The 21,561-nt window shown below is 50.2% G+C and overlaps 1 protein-coding gene across 4 annotated transcripts in view; it reads left to right on the top strand.

Annotated features, from left to right (window-relative positions):
• Nucleotides 1-21,561, top strand: part of C6H1orf228 (chromosome 6 C1orf228 homolog) — a 72,162-nt gene that overhangs the window by 28,911 nt on the left and 21,690 nt on the right. For all 4 annotated transcript variants that reach the window (XM_021096782.1, XM_021096783.1, XM_021096784.1 and 1 more), the window contains 3 exons: nucleotides 2,230-2,314; nucleotides 21,212-21,334; nucleotides 21,417-21,489. In XM_021096782.1, coding sequence (XP_020952441.1) covers nucleotides 2,230-2,314; nucleotides 21,212-21,334; nucleotides 21,417-21,489 — 281 coding nt within the window. The remainder of the gene's footprint in view (nucleotides 1-2,229; nucleotides 2,315-21,211; nucleotides 21,335-21,416; nucleotides 21,490-21,561) is intronic.

Genomic DNA, 21,561 nt, shown 5'->3' with positions numbered 1-21,561 from the left:
GGTGTAGGCCAGTGGCCACAGCTCCGATTCAAGCCCTAGCCTGGGAACGAAAATAAATGAATAAATAAAAGTGCTCAAAACAGCTTCAGGAAGACCTGGAGGCAGGAAGACAATTAAGAGATCAAACAGATGGGAGTTCCCATCATGGCTCAGCCGTTAATGAACCCGACTAGTGTCCCTGAGGATGTAGGTTCCATCCCTGGCCTTGCTCAGGGGTTAAGGATCCAGCATTTCCGTGAGCTGTGGTGTAGGTCACAGATACGGCTCAGATCCCGAGTTGCTGTGGCTGTGGTGTAGGCCAGCAGCTGTAGCTCCGATTCGGCCCCTAGCCTGGGAACCTCCATTTGCCACGAGTGAGGCCTTAAGAAAAAAAAGATCACACAGATGATAAAACCTGAACCGTATCAGTGGGCACCGAGGTGAGCCGGTTGGACAGACATTTGAGAGACAGAGGACGTGGGACTTGGGACACCCCACTTTGGACTGGGTGAGTTGCGTGCCACCTAGAGAGAGCAGAAAAAATGGATTTGATCTGGGAGGAGTTAGGTTTTGACCCAATAAACTTAATGAGGCTCCGAGTCTCCCAAGTGCCCTTCTGAGGAAGAGGCCAAGCTGGTTGCAGAAGATACAGATAGATCATTTGTGCAAAAAAAAATATTGAATGCTGAGCCCCCATCCCACAGAATCTGAGAACTTTCAGGTAGCCTTGAGGCCCCGCAGGCAATTCTGGCTCCTAGCTCAATGGACTGCTCAGGACATCTAATAGAGACGCCCCCTGGACCATAGAAAATTAGCCTGAGGTTCCAGAGAGAGACCCAAGATGAGGACGGCAGTTTGGGTTTCATGAGCAGTGACACCCGAAAGAGTGAGAGGAAGATCCCCCAGGCAGAGTGGACCAAGTAAGACGAGAAGGAACGCTGCTGACGTTTCGGGATGATCTGAGGGAGAAGCTCAGCAAAAGAGCCATGGCTGCGATTACTGTTTCCAGGTTCAGGAAGTGCCTCCTGCGCGCCAGGCACTGCGCTCAGGCCCTGCTCACACTGTCTCTTTCAGTCTGTGCAGTGGCCGATGGGGGCAGGTGTCATCACCCCATTTTATTTTATAGTTTATTTATTTATTTTATTTTTTTTTTCTTTTTGCCTTTTCTTGGGCCGCTCCCGAGGCATATGGAGATTCCCAGGCTAGGGGTCTAATCGGAAGCTGTAGTCTCTGGCCTACACTACAGCCCGAGTAACACAGGATCCAAGCCGAGTCTGCAGCTTACACCACAGCTCATGGCAACACTGGATCCTTAACCCACTGAGCAAGGACAGGGATTGAACCTGCAACCTCATGCTTCCTAGTCGGATTCGTTAACCTCTGCACCACGATGGAAACTCCTCATCCCCATTTTAAAGGCGATAGAACTGAGCCTTAGGAAGCTGTTTAGTGACTCAGTCAAGGGCGCATGTTAAGCAGGAGATATCTGCTAAGTGTAAACATTAAAATCCAACGCCACTTCTTTGAAAAAGAGCAGTGAGGAGTTCCCGTTGTGGTGCAGTGGAAACAAACCCACGATTAGCATCCCTGAGGATGGGTTCCATCCCTGGCCTCACTCAGGGGGTTAAGAATCCAGCATTGCCGTAGCTGTGGTGTAGGTCGCAGACGTGGCTCAGATCTGGTGTAGGCCGGCGGCAGCGGTGGCTCTGATTTGACCCCTAGCCTGGGAACCTCCACGTGCCGCTGGTTCAGCCCTAAAGAAAATACGTAAATAAATAAAGACCCAACAGTTTTTTAAATGATACAGAAGAACTTGTTTAAGAACTCGGCCTGAAGGATGAAGAAGGGGCTTCCGCTGGGAAGCTTGGGGTGATGGGGGGAAGAGCGTCGCAGGAGGAGAGTTAAAGGAGAGGGGAGCTCAATCTGGGGGGGCCAGCGTTCCACTCTCGCAGCCAAGATAGCCGGCTTGTCCCCGCACCCCTGGCAGTGGCCTCGACTGAGGGCCTCCTGAGCCGGGGGGTTCCGTGGCAACCTCGGCAGGTTCTCAGTCCACTCCTGGCTGCCCCTCCCTCTCCTCACCAAAATTAACCTCCTCTCAGGTGGGGGTGGGGCGGGCCAAAGTCCTGAGACCCACCCCTGCCCCTCGCCCCATTCGGCCGGGCTGCCCCCCCGTTTGGAAGTCTGCTTTTCATCTCTCTCAGGCGGATCAGATCAAAATAGTGACACCTGTCCCCCTGTCTGTCTCGCCAGTCCATCGTCGGGACCACACACCCCAGCATCGTGGACGGCGTGCTGAAGGTACTGCGCACGATGCACCTGGAGGTCCAGTACGAAGGTAGGGAGGCGGCCGGGTCTGCTGCAGAGGGCAGAGGGTGGCCGTGAGACCCGGCAGATTCGCTCGAAGCGTTTCCTCCTACTCACGAAGATCCTTGTTGAGTGGCCTAGGCAGCCCCGCTGTCGAAAGTGCTGCCTCGGCACTGAAGGGCAGGCTACTCAGAAGGTGGCAGTCACCTTCTGTGCTTGGAATCAGCCGCACGGCGCTCTAGCCGTTGTTAGAGTCTGCCCGGGCCGGAGCTGGCTCTGGTTCCCAGTCTTACGTGGCTCTTCCCCTCCAAACAGAAATCACGCCGAGGACTGTTTTCCAAGAAACTAGATTGGATAAGGGTCATATTAAGACGTTTTCATTTGTTGGGTACACTCTGTGCCAGCCATTTCCCATGAATCATTCCGTCTAATTCTCAACCACGGGAGTATGGATTCTGGCGCATATTAGGTATTCAAATGTTCAAATGAATGAATGGCGGAGGTCCGCCTTCTTATGCTTTTCAAGCGAGAGAATTGAAGCACAGAGAGGTTAAGTATGCATCCCAAGGTAACACAGCTAGCCAGATTCAACCAGTCGGATCTGACTCCAAAGCCTATGCTTTTACTTTTTTTTTTTTTTTTCCCACTGTACAGCAAGGGGATCAAGTTATCCTTACATGTATACATTTTTTTCCCCACCCTTTGTTCTGTTGCAACATGAGTATCTAGGCATAGTTCTCCATGCTACTCAGCAGGATCTCCTTGTAAATCTATTCTAAGTTGTGTCTGATAAGCCCAAGCTCCCGATCCCTCCCACTCCCTCCCTCTCCCATCAGGCAGCCACAAGTTTATTTTCCAAGTCCATGATTTTCTTTTCTGAGGAGATGTTCATTTGTGCTGGATATTAGATTCCAGTTATAAGTGATATCACATGGTATTTGTCTTTGTCTTTCTGGCTCATTTCACTCAGTATGAGATTCTCTCTTGTTCCATCCATGTTGCTGCAAATAGCATTACGTCATTCTTTTTTATGGCTGAGTAGTATTCCGTTGTGTATATATATCACATCTTCCAAATCCAATCATCTGTCGATGGACATTTGGGTTGTTTCCATGTCCTGGCTATTGTGAATAGTGCTGCAATGAACATGCGGGTGCATGTGTCTCTTTTAAGTAGAGCTTTGTCCGGATAGATGCCCAAGAGTGGGATTGTGGGGTCATATGAAAGTTCTATGTATAGATTTCTAAGGTATCTCCAAACTGTTCTCCATAGTGGCTGTACCAGTTCACATTCCCACCAGCAGTGCAGGAGGGTTCCCTTTTCTCCACAGCCCCTCCAGCACTTGTTATTTGTGGATTTATTAATGATGGCCATTCTGACTGATGTGAGGTGGTATCTCGTGGTAGTTTTGATTTGCATTTCTCTTATAATCAGCGATGTTGAGCATTTTCTCATGTGTTTGCTGGCCATCTGTATATCTTTGAAGAACAGTCTATTCAGGTCTTTTGCCCGTTTTTCCATTGACTGATTGGCTTTTTTGCTGTTGGGCAAAGCCTATGCTTTTAATATACAGCACGTGGCAAGTGTTTCCAGAATATTTCCTTTGCTGCTCCTACTGTGGTTCCAAGAAGGGAGAGTCTGTTTTTCACAGGGGAGATCAAGGAGGGGTCACCAAGAAGGCATTGTTGGTGCTGAGCCTTGGAGAGGGGGATTAGAGAGGCAGAAACCGAAGAGGGCAGGAGTTCCCATCGTGGCTCAGTGGTTAGCAACTAGCATCCAAGAGGACGCGGGTTCGATTCCTGGCCTTGCTCAGTGGGTTAAGGATCTGGCGTTGCCCTGAGCTCTGGTGTAGATCACAGACTCTGCTCGGATCCCATTGTGGCTATGGCTGTGGTGGAGGCCGGCAGCTGGAGCTCTGATTAGACCCCTAGCCTGGGAACCTCCATATGCTGTGGGTGCAGCCCTAAAAAGACAAAAAAAAAAAAAAAAAAAAAAAAAAGACCAAACAACAACAACAAAAGAGAGCGGAAGAAGGCATTCTGGAAAGAGGATTGATCTAAACAGAGGCCCACGTTGCTGCAACATGGATGGACCTAGAGATTATCATACTAAGTGAAGTAAGTCAGACAAAGACAACTATCATGTAATATCACTTATATGTGGAATCGAATTTAAAAATGATACAAAAGAACTTATTTAGGGCGTTCCGTTGTGGCTCAGCAGTAATGAACCTGACTGGTATCCATGAGGATTCGGATTCGATCCCTGGCCTCGCTCAATGGGTTAAGGATCCTCCTGGGTGTGGAGAGTGAGAGGGCAGAGGGAAGGGGGAGGGGGCAGGGCCGAGGAGCCCAAGGCAGGGAGGCCCAGCAGACGAGCAGGGTCTGGCGGCCTTGCCTGTGGGGACTCCTGTGTCCAGGATGAGAGGTTGAGCCCCAGCTCCAGGGAGCCTGGAGCAGCTGAAGGTGGCGGCAGGTAGGGGGTTAAGGCGGGATGCAGGTGAGATCCTGGGGAAGGCCTGGACGCCCACTCCCAGTCTAGACTGGTTTTCAGAGGCGGCGATGAAATTGAACCTTGTCTTTCCTTCATCAGCCCCGTCAACTTTGTGTTGTTGGATCCCCGCAGGGAGTATGTGGACCCCAATGTTGAAAAGTCACGCTGTCTTGGAATCTAAGCTGCCATCTGTTACCACCTGGAGCAGAGTCTCCTAGCTGGGGAGGGGTGGCCAGTGATGGGGTGGGGTGGTGAAAGTCAAGATCGGGGCCAGCAGCAGAGAGGTGTCGCTGGCCTTGGAGCAGGGGGGTGAGCTGGCCCTGGGATCGTGTCCGGAGGCTGAATCACACAACCCCCAGGTGGCGCTGTGACCCTCCCTCCCCTCACCCCACCTGCAGGTGGCAGAGTGGCCCTCCTACTCATCTGTCACTTCGCAGCTTACGCAGTTCTTTGCCAAGGGCTTCCGTGACCTGCCTTCACCCCGCCCCAGTGGCAGCCTCCTTCCTTTGTTCCACCTCCCGCCCCCTCCCCTCCAGCCCCTCCCTGGGACCAGTTATCTCCGGAACGGTCTCTGCCCTGGTCATAATAGCCTGTGCATAGTTTCCGGCAGCTCTGGCAGTTATCGTCCTTATGTCCCAGCACAGCCCCCAGCTTGGTCCTTGGTGTGTGTTTGCTGAGGGAGGGAGGGAGTCCTGCACACACACACTGTGCCAGTGACTGCTCGCCCGCCTGCCTTGCCCTCTGAGCAGCCTCAGGGCAGGGACTAGGTCTGATTCGTCTCTTTTTCCCGCTCAGGGTCTGGCAGATAAAGAGTGGTGCTCAGTAGAAGTTGGTTGATTAAACTTATGGGGGGGGACTATGGCTTAGTTTCAGTTTTGCTGTTGAACCCCGCCAGAGTGAACTGGCCCAGCTTCTTCCCATATCAAGCCCCATCTAAAGCCCCCCTGCATTTGTTACATAACAAACCACTCTGGCAGAGGCAGCCTGAGCATGAAGCTTTGTCATGTCTTTTTGGTTGGATGTCTGCAGGTGCAATAACAGTGAGACTGTGCACCCCAAAATAACTTCCCATATGCCAGACTCATAACCAGTGTTCAGGAAATGTGCGTTAAATGAAAGAATTATTCTTTTTTACCAGGCACTTGCAAATAGTCTTCGTGGAGTTCCCTTTGTGGCTCAGCGGGTTAAGACCCCAACACAGTGTCCATGAGGATGTGGGTTCAATCCCTGGCCTCACTCAGGGGATTAAGGATCTGTTGTTGCCACAAGCTGCATCATAGGTCTCAGATGTGCCGCGGATTCCGTGTTGCCGTGGCTGTGCCGTAGGCCAGCAGCTTCAGCTCAGATTCAACCTCTAGCCCTGGCCTGAGAACATCCCTACCGCGGCAAAAAGGAAAGAAAAAAAAAAAAGTCTTGGGAATATAGCGCATGCATATGCAGGGATAGTCCACTAGGGGGAACTATTTCACACTATTTCACCACCGTTTGGGCGGCAACAGTCAAGGAAGGCAGGTGATATGGCTGAAGGGACTAACCTTAATAAGGGCAGGATTGATTTGGCTTTTTAAAAAAAAAAAAGCAGGAGTTCCCATCCTGGCTCAGTGGTCAACGAATCCACGGTTGTGGGTTCACTCCCTGGCCTCGCTCAGTGGGTTAGGGATCTGGCGTTGCTGTGGCTGTGGTGTAGGCCAGCAGCTGTAGCTCCAATTCGACCCCTAGCCTGGGAACCTCCATATGCCCTAAAAAGACCAAAAAAAAAAAGTCCCTGGCCCCTCTCAGCGGGTTAAGGATCCGGCGATGCTGTGAGCTGCGGTGTATTTGTAGACCCTGCTCAGATCTGGCATTGCTGTGGCAGCTCCCAGTAGAGCCCTAGCCTGGGAACTATCATATGCTGTGAGTGCGGCCCTAAAAAGACACAAAAATAAGTAGATAAATAAAAGAAAAAGAACAAAGAAAAAAATCAGATATTGGAGTTCCCATTGTGGCTCCACCAGTTAAGGACTCAGTATTGGCTCTGTGAGGATACAGGTTTGATTCCTTGCCTCACTCAGTGGGTGAAAGAGTCAGCGTTGCTGCAAGCTGTGGCACAGGTCGCAGATGTGGCTCCAGCTTGACCCCTGGCTCAGGAACTTCCATATGCCACAGATGGGGCCATAAAAAGAAAAGAAAATTAGATAGACAGAAAGACAGACAGACAGAACATCTGTGGGGTGCCAGGTACCATACCAAGTACTGGGTGTGTGTGTGTGTGTTTGAGGAGGAAAAGGACTGGTTTGGAAGGACGAAGGTAAGGGGGCTGTGCTCTCCACCCCAAGTGCTGGTGGGGTGGGGTTGACAGCCTTCTGCTGAGAAGGCTCCAGGGAAAGTGGATTTTCAGGGAGAGCCCCTGAAAACAGGCCGTGGAGGGGCTCGTGGGGCCTGGCGACTCTTTCCCTTGCAGTGGGTGCCGTGGTGCAGGAGCCAGGAGACCTCACCGCCTTTTCCGTGGCCGGCTCCACCTTCTCCACATCTCCCGACCTGCCTGACGGGTCACCCACCTTCTCTGCTCTCTTTCCCGTTACAGTGAAGTGTCCCTGCTCCCGTCACAGGCCATCTGTCTTTTAAATTAAATGAGATTTAAAAGACATGTGTCCCTACCCCCACCCCCACCCCACCCCCCAAAAAAAGGTTTAGGGATGCGCACCCCTCCTTGCCCCAGGCTCCCTCCAGCTCCTCATTTTTTCATTGTCCTCCTCTCTCAGATGCGTTCGGCCCCAGATGCCAGATCCTTTAACCCACTGCAGCCCACTGGGGATCGAACCTGCACCTTCACAGCGTCCCCAGCCCCAGAAGTCAGCCCCTTAACCCACTTCACCACAACAGGAACTCCTATGGTACTGCTTCTAGTTTTCCTCCTGCCATCTGGTCTTGCCAGGTCTCCTTTGCTAATGGCTCCTGGTTCTCTACCAGGCTGCGGGGTCAGGCTCCTGGCCATCTCTTTAGCAGCGCCTTCTCCCTGTGTGGTTTGTCGAGTTCCCTGGCTTTCCATCACCATGTGTACGTTACATATATTCACCTACCAGGTCTGCATCTCTGGCCCCGATCTCTACCTTGAAATCTCCGTCAATGTCTGCTAGACATCTGAAATTTACAGACAAGGAGTTCCTGTTGTGTTTCAGTGGGTTAAGAACCCAACTAGTATCCATGAGGGTGAGGGTTCGATCCCTGGCCTCGCTCAGGGGGTTAAGGATCCAGTGTTGCCGCAAGCTGCGGTGTAGGTCACAGATGCAGCTCAGGTCGAGCATTGCTGTGGCTGTGGTGTAGACAGCAGCTACACCACAGCCACAGCTCTGATTCAACCCCTGCTCCAGGAATTTCCATATGCCCCAGGTTTGGCCATAAAAAGAAAAACAATGAAATTTATAGCCAAATAAGGACTCTTTATTTTCTCCCCCAAACTTGTTCTTTCTCCTATTTTTCATAAAATGTACCACCACCAGCTGAACTGTTCAAGTAAAAAGTGTCAGGCTGGAGTTCCCTTTGTGGCTCAGTGGGTTAAGAATCCAACTGGTATCCATGAGGATGTGTGTTCGATCCCCGGCCTCGCTCAGTGGGTTAAGGATCTGGCGTTGCTGTGGCTGTGGTGGAGGCCAGCAGCTGCAGCTCCAGTTCAGCCCCTAGCCTGGAAACTTCCATATGCCACGGGTGCAGCCCTAAAAAACAAACCAAAAAAAAAAAAAATTAAAATTTTAGAATTCCTTTTAATGATGATCCCATTCAAACTAAAATGGTCAAAATTAAAAATTAAGGGAGGCCTTCCCCAAAGTGGTCCTGCCTGGAATTTATCCCCATGTATAATGGCCGTGAAGTGAAAAATGGCCGTTTCCTCCCGGGGGCATGACTGTTCCAGGAATTAGTGGCAGACGGGGACTTCATCACGGCAGGCAGGCTGCAGCCACAGAGGTACTCCCTCCCTGGGCTTCCTCCCTGGAGAAGAGAAGTGCTAAAGTCACAAAGTTTTTTGGAAAGAGAAATTAACTCGGGGATTTGAAATATATATGTGTGTGTGTGTGTGTGTGTAAATATATTAGCGTCTGTGACAAATACATTATCGTCTTAGGAGCATAAAAATGTCTATGGATGTCTTAATTAGAAACAGAGCAGTTGTTGTAAATGAATCTGCCAAATGCATGCTTTACCAAAAATCAATGGGCCAAATGACCAGTTTACTGAGTGCCCAGTTCACCAATTGACTGGAAATGCGTTTCCTTTAAATATCTGTAAAGTGTAAGGCATTTCCTCTTGGGCGTACAGGTAGGGCCTGAGAAAGCGCCCCCAGCCCCCACTTTCTGCCCTTCATTGGCCCCCTTCTCTGGCCCTGGCGCTCGCTCTCTCTGCCTCACCCTCTCCCCGTCCCCTCAAGGACAGGCAGCCTGATAACACCCAGCAAGTTCCCTCACCAGGTCCCCCCTCTCTGCCACTAGTCCCCGCCACTGCTGCTGCAGAGAGCTTGGACAGAGACAGGTGAAGGTCCCTTAAAATGCTGCTCTGGGGGTTCCCGTTGTGGCTCAGTGGTTAGCAAATCCCACCAAGAACCATGAGGTTGCGTGTTTGATCCCTGGCCTCACTCGGTGGGTTAAGGATCCAGCATTGCCGTAAGCTATGGTGTAGGTCACAGACGCAGTTTGGATCCTGTGTTGCTGTGGCTCTGGCGTAGGCCGGGGACTACAGCTCCAATTAGACCCCTAGCCTGGGAACCTCCATATGCCGTGGGTGCGGCCCTAGAAAAAGACAAAAAAAAAGACCAAAAAAAAAAAAAAAATGCTGCTCTGAAGACAAAATGAAAGCCATTGTGTTCAAACTTTGGAGAAATCCACCAAAGCTGTTAGGCCAGCCCTTCTCTGTCCATTACCTATTGTTACATAACAAATTACCCTAGAACCTAGTGCTGAAAAAAATAAATATTTATCATCTCCCCCACTTTTTTTTTTTTTTGCCATACCCATGGCATGCAGAAGTTCCCGAGCCGGAGATCAAACCCGTGCCACAGCTGTGCCCTCCAGCCGGATCTATAACCCACTGAGCTGCCAGGGAACTCCTCCCACAGTTTTTTATTTTATTTTGGAGTATAGTAGACTTACAGTGTTGTATTAGTTTCAGGTGTACAGCGAAGGGATTCAGTTATACACATACACATAACCGTGCTTTTTCAGATTATTTTCCCGTATCGCGCGTGGTTTTGGGGGGTCAGGAATCTAGAAGCAGCTTAACTGCCTGGCTCTGGCTCAGGGCAGGTCAGAGGCCAGCTGGGGCTGTGGTCAGCTGAAGGCAGGACCAGGCCTGGAGAACTATCTTCCAGGGTGGCTCACTTTCATGCCTGGCCCGTTCGTGCTGGGTGCTGACAGGAAGCCTCGGGTCTTCACTGCACGGACCTCTCTAGGGCTGCTTGAGTGTCAGCATGTCAACTGGCTTCTCCCAGAGCAAGATCCAAGAGAGAGCAAAGAGGAAAAGCCTCAAGATGCTTTATAATCTAACTTCAGAAGTTGCACATTGCCTTCTGTCTTACTCTGTTTGTGAGAAGCCAGTCACTAAATTGAGCCCACGCTCAAGGGGAGGAGAAAATTGGGTGCCACCTTTTGAAAAGACACATACTAAGGGTTCCCTTGTGGCTCAATGGGTTAAGGACCTGGCATTGTCACTGCTGTGGCTCAGGTTCGATCCCAGGTCCAGGACCTTCCATACACCGCCAGTGCAGCCAAAAAAAAAAAAAAGAAAGAAAACATACTAAAAACTTTGTGAATGTATGTACCATCTAACAGAAATTGCTGGAGCTCCCGTTGGGCCACAATTCCCATTGCCTGTGTTCTCTGTAGCGCCAAGTTGCGGGTTTGATCCCTGGCCCGGGCGCAGCAGATGAAAGGATCCAGTGTTGCCATAGCTGTGGCGTGGGTCACACATGGGACTTGGATCTGATCCCTGGCCCAGGAACGCCACTGCCACAGGTGGCCAAAACTGAAAAAACAAAACAAAACAAAACAGGCTGAAAATTTAGCAAATGTGTATGAGAAACAAGTTTATGGTAAAATGGAAATGTTTGTAAATTTGGAAAAAGAGGTCATTTGGAATAACATTTTTTTCTAATTGACCTAGAACTAGAAAATTCTAAAACTATTTACTATAATTCTAAAATTAACTTGCTCATTAAATGGTCCTGCTTCCTAGAGTAAAGTCGGAATTGTGGTTTATCAGCCATGGAGCAAGACAAAGGGCTGAGCAAACTGCACATTCACTAACATGGTGGAATCCTCTAGAAATGTGAAGGCAGGGAGACAGTGGCCCTTAGGGACCAAACAGGACAGACACAAACCAGTTTTCTCTTCCCCTGTCCCCCAAAGACCCAGAGAAACTGGCAGTGGGCAAGGCCGTCACTGTTAGTTTTCCTGAGGTTCTCGGTTCTGTGACGTTACATAGATTCCTAATACTAAGTAGGATGATTGATTTAGCAACGGATCATATTTGGTTAACTTTTTTTTTCTTCATAAAAACATTGTTTTGGGAGTTCCCATCATGGCGCAGTGGTTAACGAATCCGACTAGGAACCATGAGGTTGTGGGTTCGATCCCTGGCCTTGCTCAGTGGGTTAAGGATCCGGCGTTGCCGTGAGCTGTGGTGTAGGTTGCAGACACGACTCGGATCCCGCGTTGCTGTGGCTGTGACGTAGGCCAGTGGCTAGAGCTCCAATTAGACCCCTAGCCTGGGAACCTCCATATGCTGCAGGTGCTGCTCAAGAAAAGGCAAAAAGACAAAAAAAAAAAAAAAAAAATTGTTTTGATTGAGGTGAGATTCACATAACACAAAAATCAACCATTTTAAAGTAAGGAATTCATGGAGTTCCCATAGTGGCACAGTGGTTAACGAATCCAACTAGGAATCATGAGGTTTCGGGTTCGATCCCTGTCCTTGCTCAGTGGGTTAAGGATCCAGCGTTGCCGTGAGCTGTGGTGTAGGTTGCAGATGCAGCTCGGATCCTGTGTTGCTGTGGCTCTGGCGTAGGCTGGCGGCTACAGCTCCGATTCCACCCCTCACCTGGGAATCTCCATATGCTGCAGAAGCGGCCCTAGAAAAGGCAAAAAAAAGACACACACACACAAAAAGAAAAGAATAGAAAGGCCTTGGGGAAAAAGGTTTTTTTCTAATTGCCTACTTTGCCTGGCCCTAAACACCTGTGTCTGCTGGGCCCTGAGACCGTCTCCCCCCACCCCCACCGTCACACCTGGAGCCAGGGTGTTCCACTCAGGTGACAGGAACACTTCCAAGTGCCAGCACAGGGCTGCTTGAACTTGGTGAGCCTGCCCCCAGAAGAGCAGATACCGGTGGGAGACACACCCTAGTAATTACTGGTTCAGCAGCAAGTATACCAGCCCTAGCACAGAACGTCCATACCTTGTTGCCTGGCCTTTTAGAACGAAATCGTGCGTAAATATACATATTTTTTATGTGTCAACACTGGGCTTTGAGCAGGGTCTGGTAAAAGAAGTGGAAGAATGTACGGGGATCAAAGACAGACGGCAATTGGTCAGGAAGATGCCTGGCACTGGTCTTTTCCTCACAACAGTGATAATTGCCCAACATTCATAGGGCGACCCTGCTGGAAGAGGAAGCAAAGCTGAGTATGGACCGCATTGAGGTGCACTTCTCCGGTGTGGCCAGGAGGTGGCAGTATTGTCTAGGTGTGAAAATAAAGGACTAGGACCCCGGTTCTTTTCCTTCTCCCCCTGCTCCACCCCCCAAGAGCAAAAACTTGTAAAACAAACCCTGTCAGGGCTGAGTGCCTTGGAAATGGTTGCCTGACAGAACCACAATTCACCGGGGCAGTGCCATTTCTGAGGCACTTCTACCACGGGGAAACGAAGCCTGCTGTTCTTCCCTGAGATTCCCTGGGCAAGTCTCGGTTCTGGGTTTCTGAGTCTCTCAGGTCATCAAGGAGCTTCCTTCCGATGCCGACAGGCTGTGTGCTCCGTGGTTCCTCTTCGGGTTTTGTTATGGTTTGTTTGGTTTGTTGTATGGCGGAACCTGCAACATATGGATGTTGCCAGGCTAGGGGGAGAATCGGAGCTGCAGCTGCGGGCCTAGGCCACAGCCACAGCATCGCCAGATCTGAGTGGCATCTTCGACCTACGCCACAGCTCACGGCAACGCTGGATCCTTCACGCACTGAGGGAGGCCAGGGATTGAACCTGCGTCCTCGTGGATACTGGTCGGATTCATTACTACGGAGCCGCAGTGGGACTCCAGCTTTACGGAGTTCTGACTGTGTGCCAAGCACCGCTCTAGCCCTTTACTAATTTTGCCCTCACAACAAGCTGAGGGGCAGGCACCATCTTTCTTCCCACTTTGTGATGAAGGGCAGAGTGGCTGGGCGACCACTGTGCAGCGCAGACCTGGCTCCCGAGCCTGAGAGCCTGACCCTCATTCCACTTGCCTCCTGGACGTCTCCCCTTGGATGTCGCTGACCATGTTCAGAGTTAGACTCTTTTTTTTTTTTTTCTTTTGTCTTTTTGTCTTTTTCAGGGCCACACCCGCAGCATATGGAGGTTCCCAGGCGTGGGATCCGAGCCGCGTCTGCAACCTACACCACAGCTCACGGCAACGCCGGATCCTTAACCCACAAAGCAAGGCCAGGGACCGAACCCGCAACCTCATGGTTCCCAGTCGGAGTCCTTAACCACTGAGCCATGACGGGAAGTCCCAGAGTTAGACTCTTGATATCCTTGCTCTACAGCTTTCATTCTCCGAGCTCCCCGTCTCAGCCAGGACACCCAATGCCCTGGGCTAGACATGTGGGTGGTCTTTACCTCGTCGTGAGTCCCACCTTCAGCCAACTTCTAATAAGATCGGCAACTCTGACTCCTCAGTATCATGCAGGTCTGTCCCCTTCTCCATTCTGTCTCCGCTGCTGCGGCTCAGGCTTTGGTTTCTCCCTCTGCACCCAAAGCCATCTCTCCAGTGTGGTGCCCGCACAGTCTGTCTCCGGGTCCTCCACCAGAGTGGAGGCAGTAGCGCTTAGTTTAATGGTGAAGAATGTGAGCTTTGGGGAGTTCCCACTGTGGCTCAGTGGTAACGAACCCTACTCACATCTGTGAGGTCCCGGGTTCCATTCCTGGCCCTGCTCAGTGGGTTAAGGATCTGGTGTTGCCGTGAGCTGCAGTGTAGATCTCAGACTCAGTTCGGATCTGGCATGGCTCTGGCTGTGGTGTGGGCCAGCAGCTGCAGCTCTGATTTGACCCCTAGCCTGGGAATTTCCGTGTGCTGCGGGTTTGGCCCTTAAAAAAAAGTCTTTGGAATCCATCAGTCATTCTACTACTTATTAGCCGGTCCACCTTGCTGAGTCTTAGTTTTCTCTGAAATGAAAGACGAGGAGACACCTGCTCTAATAGGCCATTTGGCACCTGCAAGGCCCAGAAGCTGTGGCCGGGCTACCTCCGCAGCCTTGGCTCTCCCTCCGTGACCCACCTCCCTGCGTGCCAGCCATACTCCCTGCTTGCCTGGCCACCAGGTTGGCACATGCCCTCCACCATGCGCACTCTTCCAGTCCCTCTCTTCTCCTCACAGCCTTGCCAGTCTACATACCACCTTCCGGAGACGCCTTCTCCTGATTCTGTACCTCGCACCCCTCGACATGCCCTCCCGCCAGCATGGCTTCCTTTGCGTGCCCGTGGCCCTTTAATACCACATCACAGATGCCCGTTTCTTTCCTGGTGCTCCCCCTGGGACTGTGTTGTTCCGCATTTTGGTCCCTCTTGGCCCCAGCGCAGGGTCTGATGCAGAGAAGATGCTCAATAAGGATTTTGTTAGATGAATGAGTCAATCAATGAATAAACCAGTGACTGCTTCAGTTTTAGGACAGCTGGGTGTGTTCACACCACGGGCTTCAGGCAAAGCTGCCAAAGGCGGCTCTCTCCTGTGGCCCTTTGCTTTCCGAGTGGGTCTGCCACCCTGAGTAACAAGCACAGTGTTTAGAGTTGTCGCTGGCTGTGGTTCTCATGGAGACATTTGGGCAGGGACTGGCACTTCCGCTTTGCATGTAAACAATGACAGCTGTGAATTTTAAAGCTCAATCAAAAGTGATTCAGTGAATGAATCTTCAGTTTGCCAAGGACCTCCATACATAATCAAGGAGCAGATACATAACCAATGAAGGCTCCAGTATTTAGTGTAAAGTGAACAGGCAGAACCAGATTTCATAAAGTGCCTGGTCCCGCGTGGCAGACCCTGCCATTTGTGGTCCGGGAAATTTCATTGAATATTTTCATCCATTCATGTTTATGCGGAATGTTCACCACGTCACTTTTTGCTGCAAAAAGGGCTCTCTGAGGCACAGGTAAGTATTTTTCCCAGGGTGTCCTGGCACTAAGGTGGCACCAGCTTGTGTGCGAGTAGAACTCAACTATTATTTGGAGCTGGGCTACAGCCGATAATCAGATAGGAGGAGACGCCAACCACTCAGACCCCAACACCATGAAGCACTAATTCAAGAAAAAGGAAGAAAAGGTTTCACAACCAAACAATACAAGAAAAAGTGGGAAAGACAGGCACCAGGCTGCCAAGCGGTCAGAGGCCTCCTCACCTGCGTTCTGGTCCAGGTGGAAAAGTGTTTGGGAGAAGCTAGGGAGGCTCAGTGTGTGGGTCCCTTTCCCTCCAAAACGTTGCTGGCTCTGTGATTCCAAATTAGAGCCCTGTGTGAGCAGTCAGAGCTTGAGGTGAGGGGTAGCTGGGATTCCACCAGGGCTACCGTGGAAGACCTGGATGAAAGAGAAAGTTCAGAAGTAGTAGCCAGCTGTTTCGTCTTTCTTTTCTTTCTTTCTGTCTTTCTTTTTTTTGGGGGGGCCATGCCCAAAGCATGAGGAAGTTCCCAGGCGGGGGACCAAACCCACACCAGAGCCGCAACCCAAGCTGCTGCAGTAACAATGCTGCATCCTTAACCTGCTGTGCCACAAGAGACTTCCAGATCAGCTGTATCTGAATCAGGTTGGTCCACAGAGGGAAAGGGCTGCCCCAGAAGGTCTGTCCCATAGCGCTAAGCAACACCAGTAAGATGCATGTATCTTGGAGTTCCCGTTGTGACACAGTGGAAATGAATCCGACTAGGAATCATGAGGTTGCGGGTTTGATCCCTGGCCTCATTCCATGGTTAAGCATTGCTGTGAGCTGTGGGGCAGGTAGAAGATGCGGCTCAGATTTGGCATTGCTGTGGCTGTGGTGTAGGCCAGTAGCTGTAGCTCTGATTAGACCCCTAGCCTGGGAATTTCCATGTGCTGCGGGTTTGGCCCTTAAAAAAAAAGTCTTTGGAATCCATCAGTCATTCTACTACTTATTAGCCGGTCCACCTTGCTGAGTCTTAGTTTTCTCTGAAATGAAAGACGAGGAGACACCTGCTCTAATAGGCCATTTGGCACCTGCAAGGCCCAGAAGCTGTGGCCGGGCTACCTCCGCAGCCTTGGCTCTCCCTCCGTGACCCACCTCCCTGCGTGCCAGCCATACTCCCTGCTTGCCTGGCCACCAGGTTGGCACATGCCCTCCACCATGCGCACTCTTCCAGTCCCTCTCTTCTCCTCACAGCCTTGCCAGTCTACATACCACCTTCCGGAGACGCCTTCTCCTGATTCTGTACCTCGCACCCCCTCGACATGCCCTCCCGCCAGCATGGCTTCCTTTGCGTGCCCGTGGCCCTTTAATACCACATCACAGATGCCCGTTTCTTTCCTGGTGCTCCCCCTGGGACTGTGTTGTTCCGCATTTTGGTCCCTCTTGGCCCCAGCGCAGGGTCTGATGCAGAGAAGATGCTCAATAAGGATTTTGTTAGATGAATGAGTCAATCAATGAATAAACCAGTGACTGCTTCAGTTTTAGGACAGCTGGGTGTGTTCACACCACGGGCTTCAGGCAAAGCTGCCAAAGGCGGCTCTCTCCTGTGGCCCTTTGCTTTCCGAGTGGGTCTGCCACCCTGAGTAACAAGCACAGTGTTTAGAGTTGTCGCTGGCTGTGGTTCTCATGGAGACATTTGGGCAGGGACTGGCACTTCCGCTTTGCATGTAAACAATGACAGCTGTGAATTTTAAAGCTCAATCAAAAGTGATTCAGTGAATGAATCTTCAGTTTGCCAAGGACCTCCATACATAATCAAGGAGCAGATACATAACCAATGAAGGCTCCAGTATTTAGTGTAAAGTGAACAGGCAGAACCAGATTTCATAAAGTGACTGGTCCCGCGTGGCAGACCCTGCCATTTGTGGTCCGGGAAATTTCATTGAATATTTTCATCCATTCATGTTTATGCGGAATGTTCACCACGTCACTTTTTGCTGCAAAAAGGGCTCTCTGAGGCACAGGTAAGTATTTTTCCCAGGGTGTCCTGGCACTAAGGTGGCACCAGCTTGTGTGCGAGTAGAACTCAACTATTATTTGGAGCTGGGCTACAGCCGATAATCAGATAGGAGGAGACGCCAACCACTCAGACCCCAACACCATGAAGCACTAATTCAAGAAAAAGGAAGAAAAGGTTTCACAACCAAACAATACAAGAAAAAGTGGGAAAGACAGGCACCAGGCTGCCAAGCGGTCAGAGGCCTCCTCACCTGCGTTCTGGTCCAGGTGGAAAAGTGTTTGGGAGAAGCTAGGGAGGCTCAGTGTGTGGGTCCCTTTCCCTCCAAAACGTTGCTGGCTCTGTGATTCCAAATTAGAGCCCTGTGTGAGCAGACAGAGCTTGGGGTGAGGGGTAGCTGGGATTCCACCAGGGCTACCGTGGAAGACCTGGATGAAAGAGAAAGTTCAGAAGTAGTAGCCAGCTGTTTCGTCTTTCTTTTCTTTCTTTCTGTCTTTCTTTTTTTTGGGGGGGCCATGCCCAAAGCATGAGGAAGTTCCCAGGCGGGGGACCAAACCCACACCAGAGCCGCAACCCAAGCTGCTGCAGTAACAATGCTGCATCCTTAACCTGCTGTGCCACAAGAGACTTCCAGATCAGCTGTATCTGAATCAGGTTGGTCCACAGAGGGAAAGGGCTGCCCCAGAAGGTCTGTCCCATAGCGCTAAGCAACACCAGTAAGATGCATGTATCTTGGAGTTCCCGTTGTGACACAGTGGAAATGAATCCGACTAGGAATCATGAGGTTGCGGGTTTGATCCCTGGCCTCATTCCGTGGTTAAGCATTGCTGTGAGCTGTGGGGCAGGTCGAAGATGCGGCTCAGATTTGGCATTGCTGTGGCTGTGGTGTAGGCCAGTAGCTGTAGCTCTGATTAGACCCCTAGCCTGGGAAACCCCATATGCCACAGGCGTGGCCCTGAGAAGCTTAAAAAAAAAAAAAAAAAGCAAGTATCTTTTGTAATTAGAGTTTTCTCTGGATAGATGCCCAGGAATGGGATTGCTGAGTCATATGGTAGCTCTATATTTAGTTTTCTGAGGAATCTCCGTACCGTTTTCCATGGTGGCTGTACCAGTTTACATTCCCACCAACAGTGCAGGAGGGTTCCCTTTTCTCCACACCCCCTCCAGCATTTGTTATTTGTGGACTTATTAATGATGGCCATTCTGACTGGTGTGAGGTGGTACCTCATTGTAGTTTTGATTTGCATTGCTCTTTCTTTTTTTTCTTTTTAGGGCTGCCCCTGTGGCATATCCAGGCTAGGGGTCGAATTGGAGCTATAGCTGGCAGCCTACGCCAGAGCCATGGCAACACTGGATCCGAGCTGCATCTTTGACCTACACCACAGCTCATGGAAATGCAGGGTCCTTAACCCACTGAGCGAGGCCAGGGATCGAATCCGAATCCTCGTGGGTACTAGTGGGGTTCGTTAGTGATCCACAGTGGGAACTCCCTGCATTTCTCTAATAATTCGTGATTTGAGCGTTTTTTTCATGTGCCTACTGGCAGATGTATATGTCTTCTTTGGATAAATGTTTATTTAGGTTTTCTGCCCGTTTTTTTCTATTGGCTTTTTTGTTGTTGCTGCTGAATGGTCTGAGTTGTTTGTATATTTTGGAGATTGAACATCATTTACACTAATTTTCTCCCATTCTGTAGGTTGTCTTTTGGGTTGTTGTTTTGGTTTTTTGTCTGTTTGTTTTATGGTTTCCTTTGATGTGCAAAACTTGGAAGTTTGATTAGGTCCCATTTGTTTATTTTTGTTTTTATTTCTATTACCATGTTTTCTATGACCTAAGAAAATATTTGTACGGTTCATGTCAGAATGATTTGCCTATGCTCTCTTCTAGGAGTTGTATGGTATCATGTCTTTTTTTTTTTTTTTTTTTTTCCTTTCAGGGCTGTACCTGCAGTGCATGGATGTTTCCAGGCTAGGGGTGGAATCAGAGCTGCAGCTGCCAGCCTATGCTACACCCACAGCAATGTGGGATACGAGCTGCATCTGTGACCTATACCACAGCTCACAGAAATGCCAAATTCATAACCCACTGACCGAGACCAGGGATCGAACCTGCATCCTCATGGATACTAGCTGGGTTCTTCACCCACTGAGCCACAACAGGAACTTCATATGGTATCGTGTCTTGTGTTTAGGACTTTAAGCCATTTTGAGTTTACTTTTTGTGCATGGTGTGAGGCTGTGTTCTAGTTTCATTGATTTACAAGCAGCTATCCAGTTTTCCCAGCACCACTTGCTGAAGAGACTTTTTCCTATTTTATATTCTTGCCTCTTTTGTCAAAGATTAATTGACTATAGGTGTCTGGGTTTATTTCTGGGCTCTCTATTCTGTTCCATTGATCCATGTCTGTTTTTGTACCGATACCATACTGTTTTGGTTACTGTAGCTTTGTAATATTGTCTGAAGTCTGTGAGAGTCATGCCTCCTATTTTGCTTTTTTCCCTCAGGATTGCTTTGGCAATTTGGGGTCTTTTATTGTTCCATGTGACTTTTTTGGATAATTTGTTCTAGTTCTGTGAAAAATGGGTAATTTGATAGGGATTACATTAAATCTGTAGACTGCTGTGGGCAGTATAGCCATTTTAACGATATTAATTCTTCCAATCCAGGAGCATGGGATATCTTTCCATTTCTTTGAATGCTCCTTAATTTCCTTTATTAATGTTTTATATTTCTTAGCATATAAGTCTTTCACCTCCTTGGTCAGGTTTATTCCTCGGTATTAATTTTTTTGGTGTGATTTTAAAAAGTATTGTAGCCCTAGCCTAGGAACTTCTATGTGCCACAGTGCGGCCCTAAAGAGCAAAAAATAAATAAATAAATAATAAATAGAAGGTATTGCTTTATATTCTTTTTCTAATATTTCATTGTTTGTATACAGAAATGCAACTAATTTCTGAATGTTCATCTTACATCCTGCAACTTTGCTGAATTAATTGATCAGATCGAGTAGTTTTTGTGTGGACTAAAGAATTACTTCTAGCAGAAGAAAAATAACCCTAGGAAAAGAAGAAAAATACCTCTCTACAGATCTCTTCATGTTTCTGCATGTCTTGTAAATGACCTACTTACTGGTCTTTGTTCCAGGCCATCTTATTTCCTAGCTGTGGTCCCTTAGGCAAAGCGCTTTACCTCTCTGTGCCTCATTCCCTCAAAGGTAAAATGGGGATAGTCATGCTATTGCCGCGCCAGCTTCATTGGTGACAGTGAGCTTCGCTAGGGTACCATATGGAGAGCCCTCAGCTCAGAGCCTGGGCAAATGAGGCCGCAATAATGGTTCATCAGAAAAGAAAATTTGGGGAGGTCCCTTTGTGGCTCATTGGTAACGAATCTCACTAGCATCAGTGAGGATGCCAGTAGGATCCCTGACCTCGATCAGTGGGTTAAAGGATCCAGGGTTGCCCGTAAGCTGTGGTGTAGGTCACAGATGTGGCTGGCATGTAGCAGTGCTGCGGCTGGGGCTGGCAGTTGCAGCTCCAATTCAGCCCCTAGCCTGGAAACTTCCATATGCCGAGAGTATGGCGCGAAAAAGAAAAAGAAAAAGAAAATTTCTCTAAACTGCTGTGTACATTGCTTCCTTTTTCATTTTCTGCCACACGTCCCCGCCCACTCGCTCTGTCTCCCTCTCACCCCTGTCTCTCCCCATCTTGTCTCCCTTTGAAGACCCAGCGCCTCCCTCTTCCATGAAACCTTCTAGACTCCTCCAAGCCTAGGACTGCCCTACCTCTCTGGGGCCTCCAGCTCTCTCAGCCTCTAACCCCCCAACTCTTCCTCTTCCCGCTCTGGCTGGTTCTGAATCCGGGGCCTCTTTAACCACGAACGCCAGAAGGGCGGGACAGGCGTGTCGCCAGCCCAGCTCCCCCTACGTCTGGCACAGGGCTGGCCGGTAAGAGGCACGAAGAAGGTCGATGAAGAAAGTGAAGGAGGTGGGGGGGTAACGGGAAGAGACTTGGTTCAAGGGGCTCTTTGCTTCCTTGGGGGGGCGGCCGGCCCCTCCAGTACCTCTGCCCTCCGCAGCCATCGAACTGATCAAGGACCTGGTCAACTACGACGTGTGCCCGGCGCTGCTCAAGGGCCTCGTGGCGTTGCTAATACCTTCCTTCAAGGAGACCAGCAAACTGCAGCCCAAGATCGTCGACGGTAGGGATCCGCTGGGATTGGCGGCTAAGCCCTCGGCGGAGGGGCGGGGAGCCTCCCGTCTCACGGCCACTCCCTCCTCCAGAGTCATCGGTTCTCCAGCTCACCGGCCACCTGCCCTTGTTCTTGCAGCAGGCGGCGGCCGCCAAGGCCATCGGGTAAGCGGGCGGCGGGTCGTGGGCGGATGCGGCAAGGCAGATTCGGTTCCGCCCGCGGGCCCCGGAAGCTCT

Source organism: Sus scrofa, chromosome 6 (assembly GCF_000003025.6).
Source record: "Sus scrofa isolate TJ Tabasco breed Duroc chromosome 6, Sscrofa11.1, whole genome shotgun sequence".
Lineage (NCBI taxonomy): Eukaryota > Metazoa > Chordata > Mammalia > Artiodactyla > Suidae > Sus > Sus scrofa.
The sequence above is the reverse complement of the archived record's forward strand: the minus strand, read 5'-3'. Positions and strand labels throughout refer to the sequence as shown.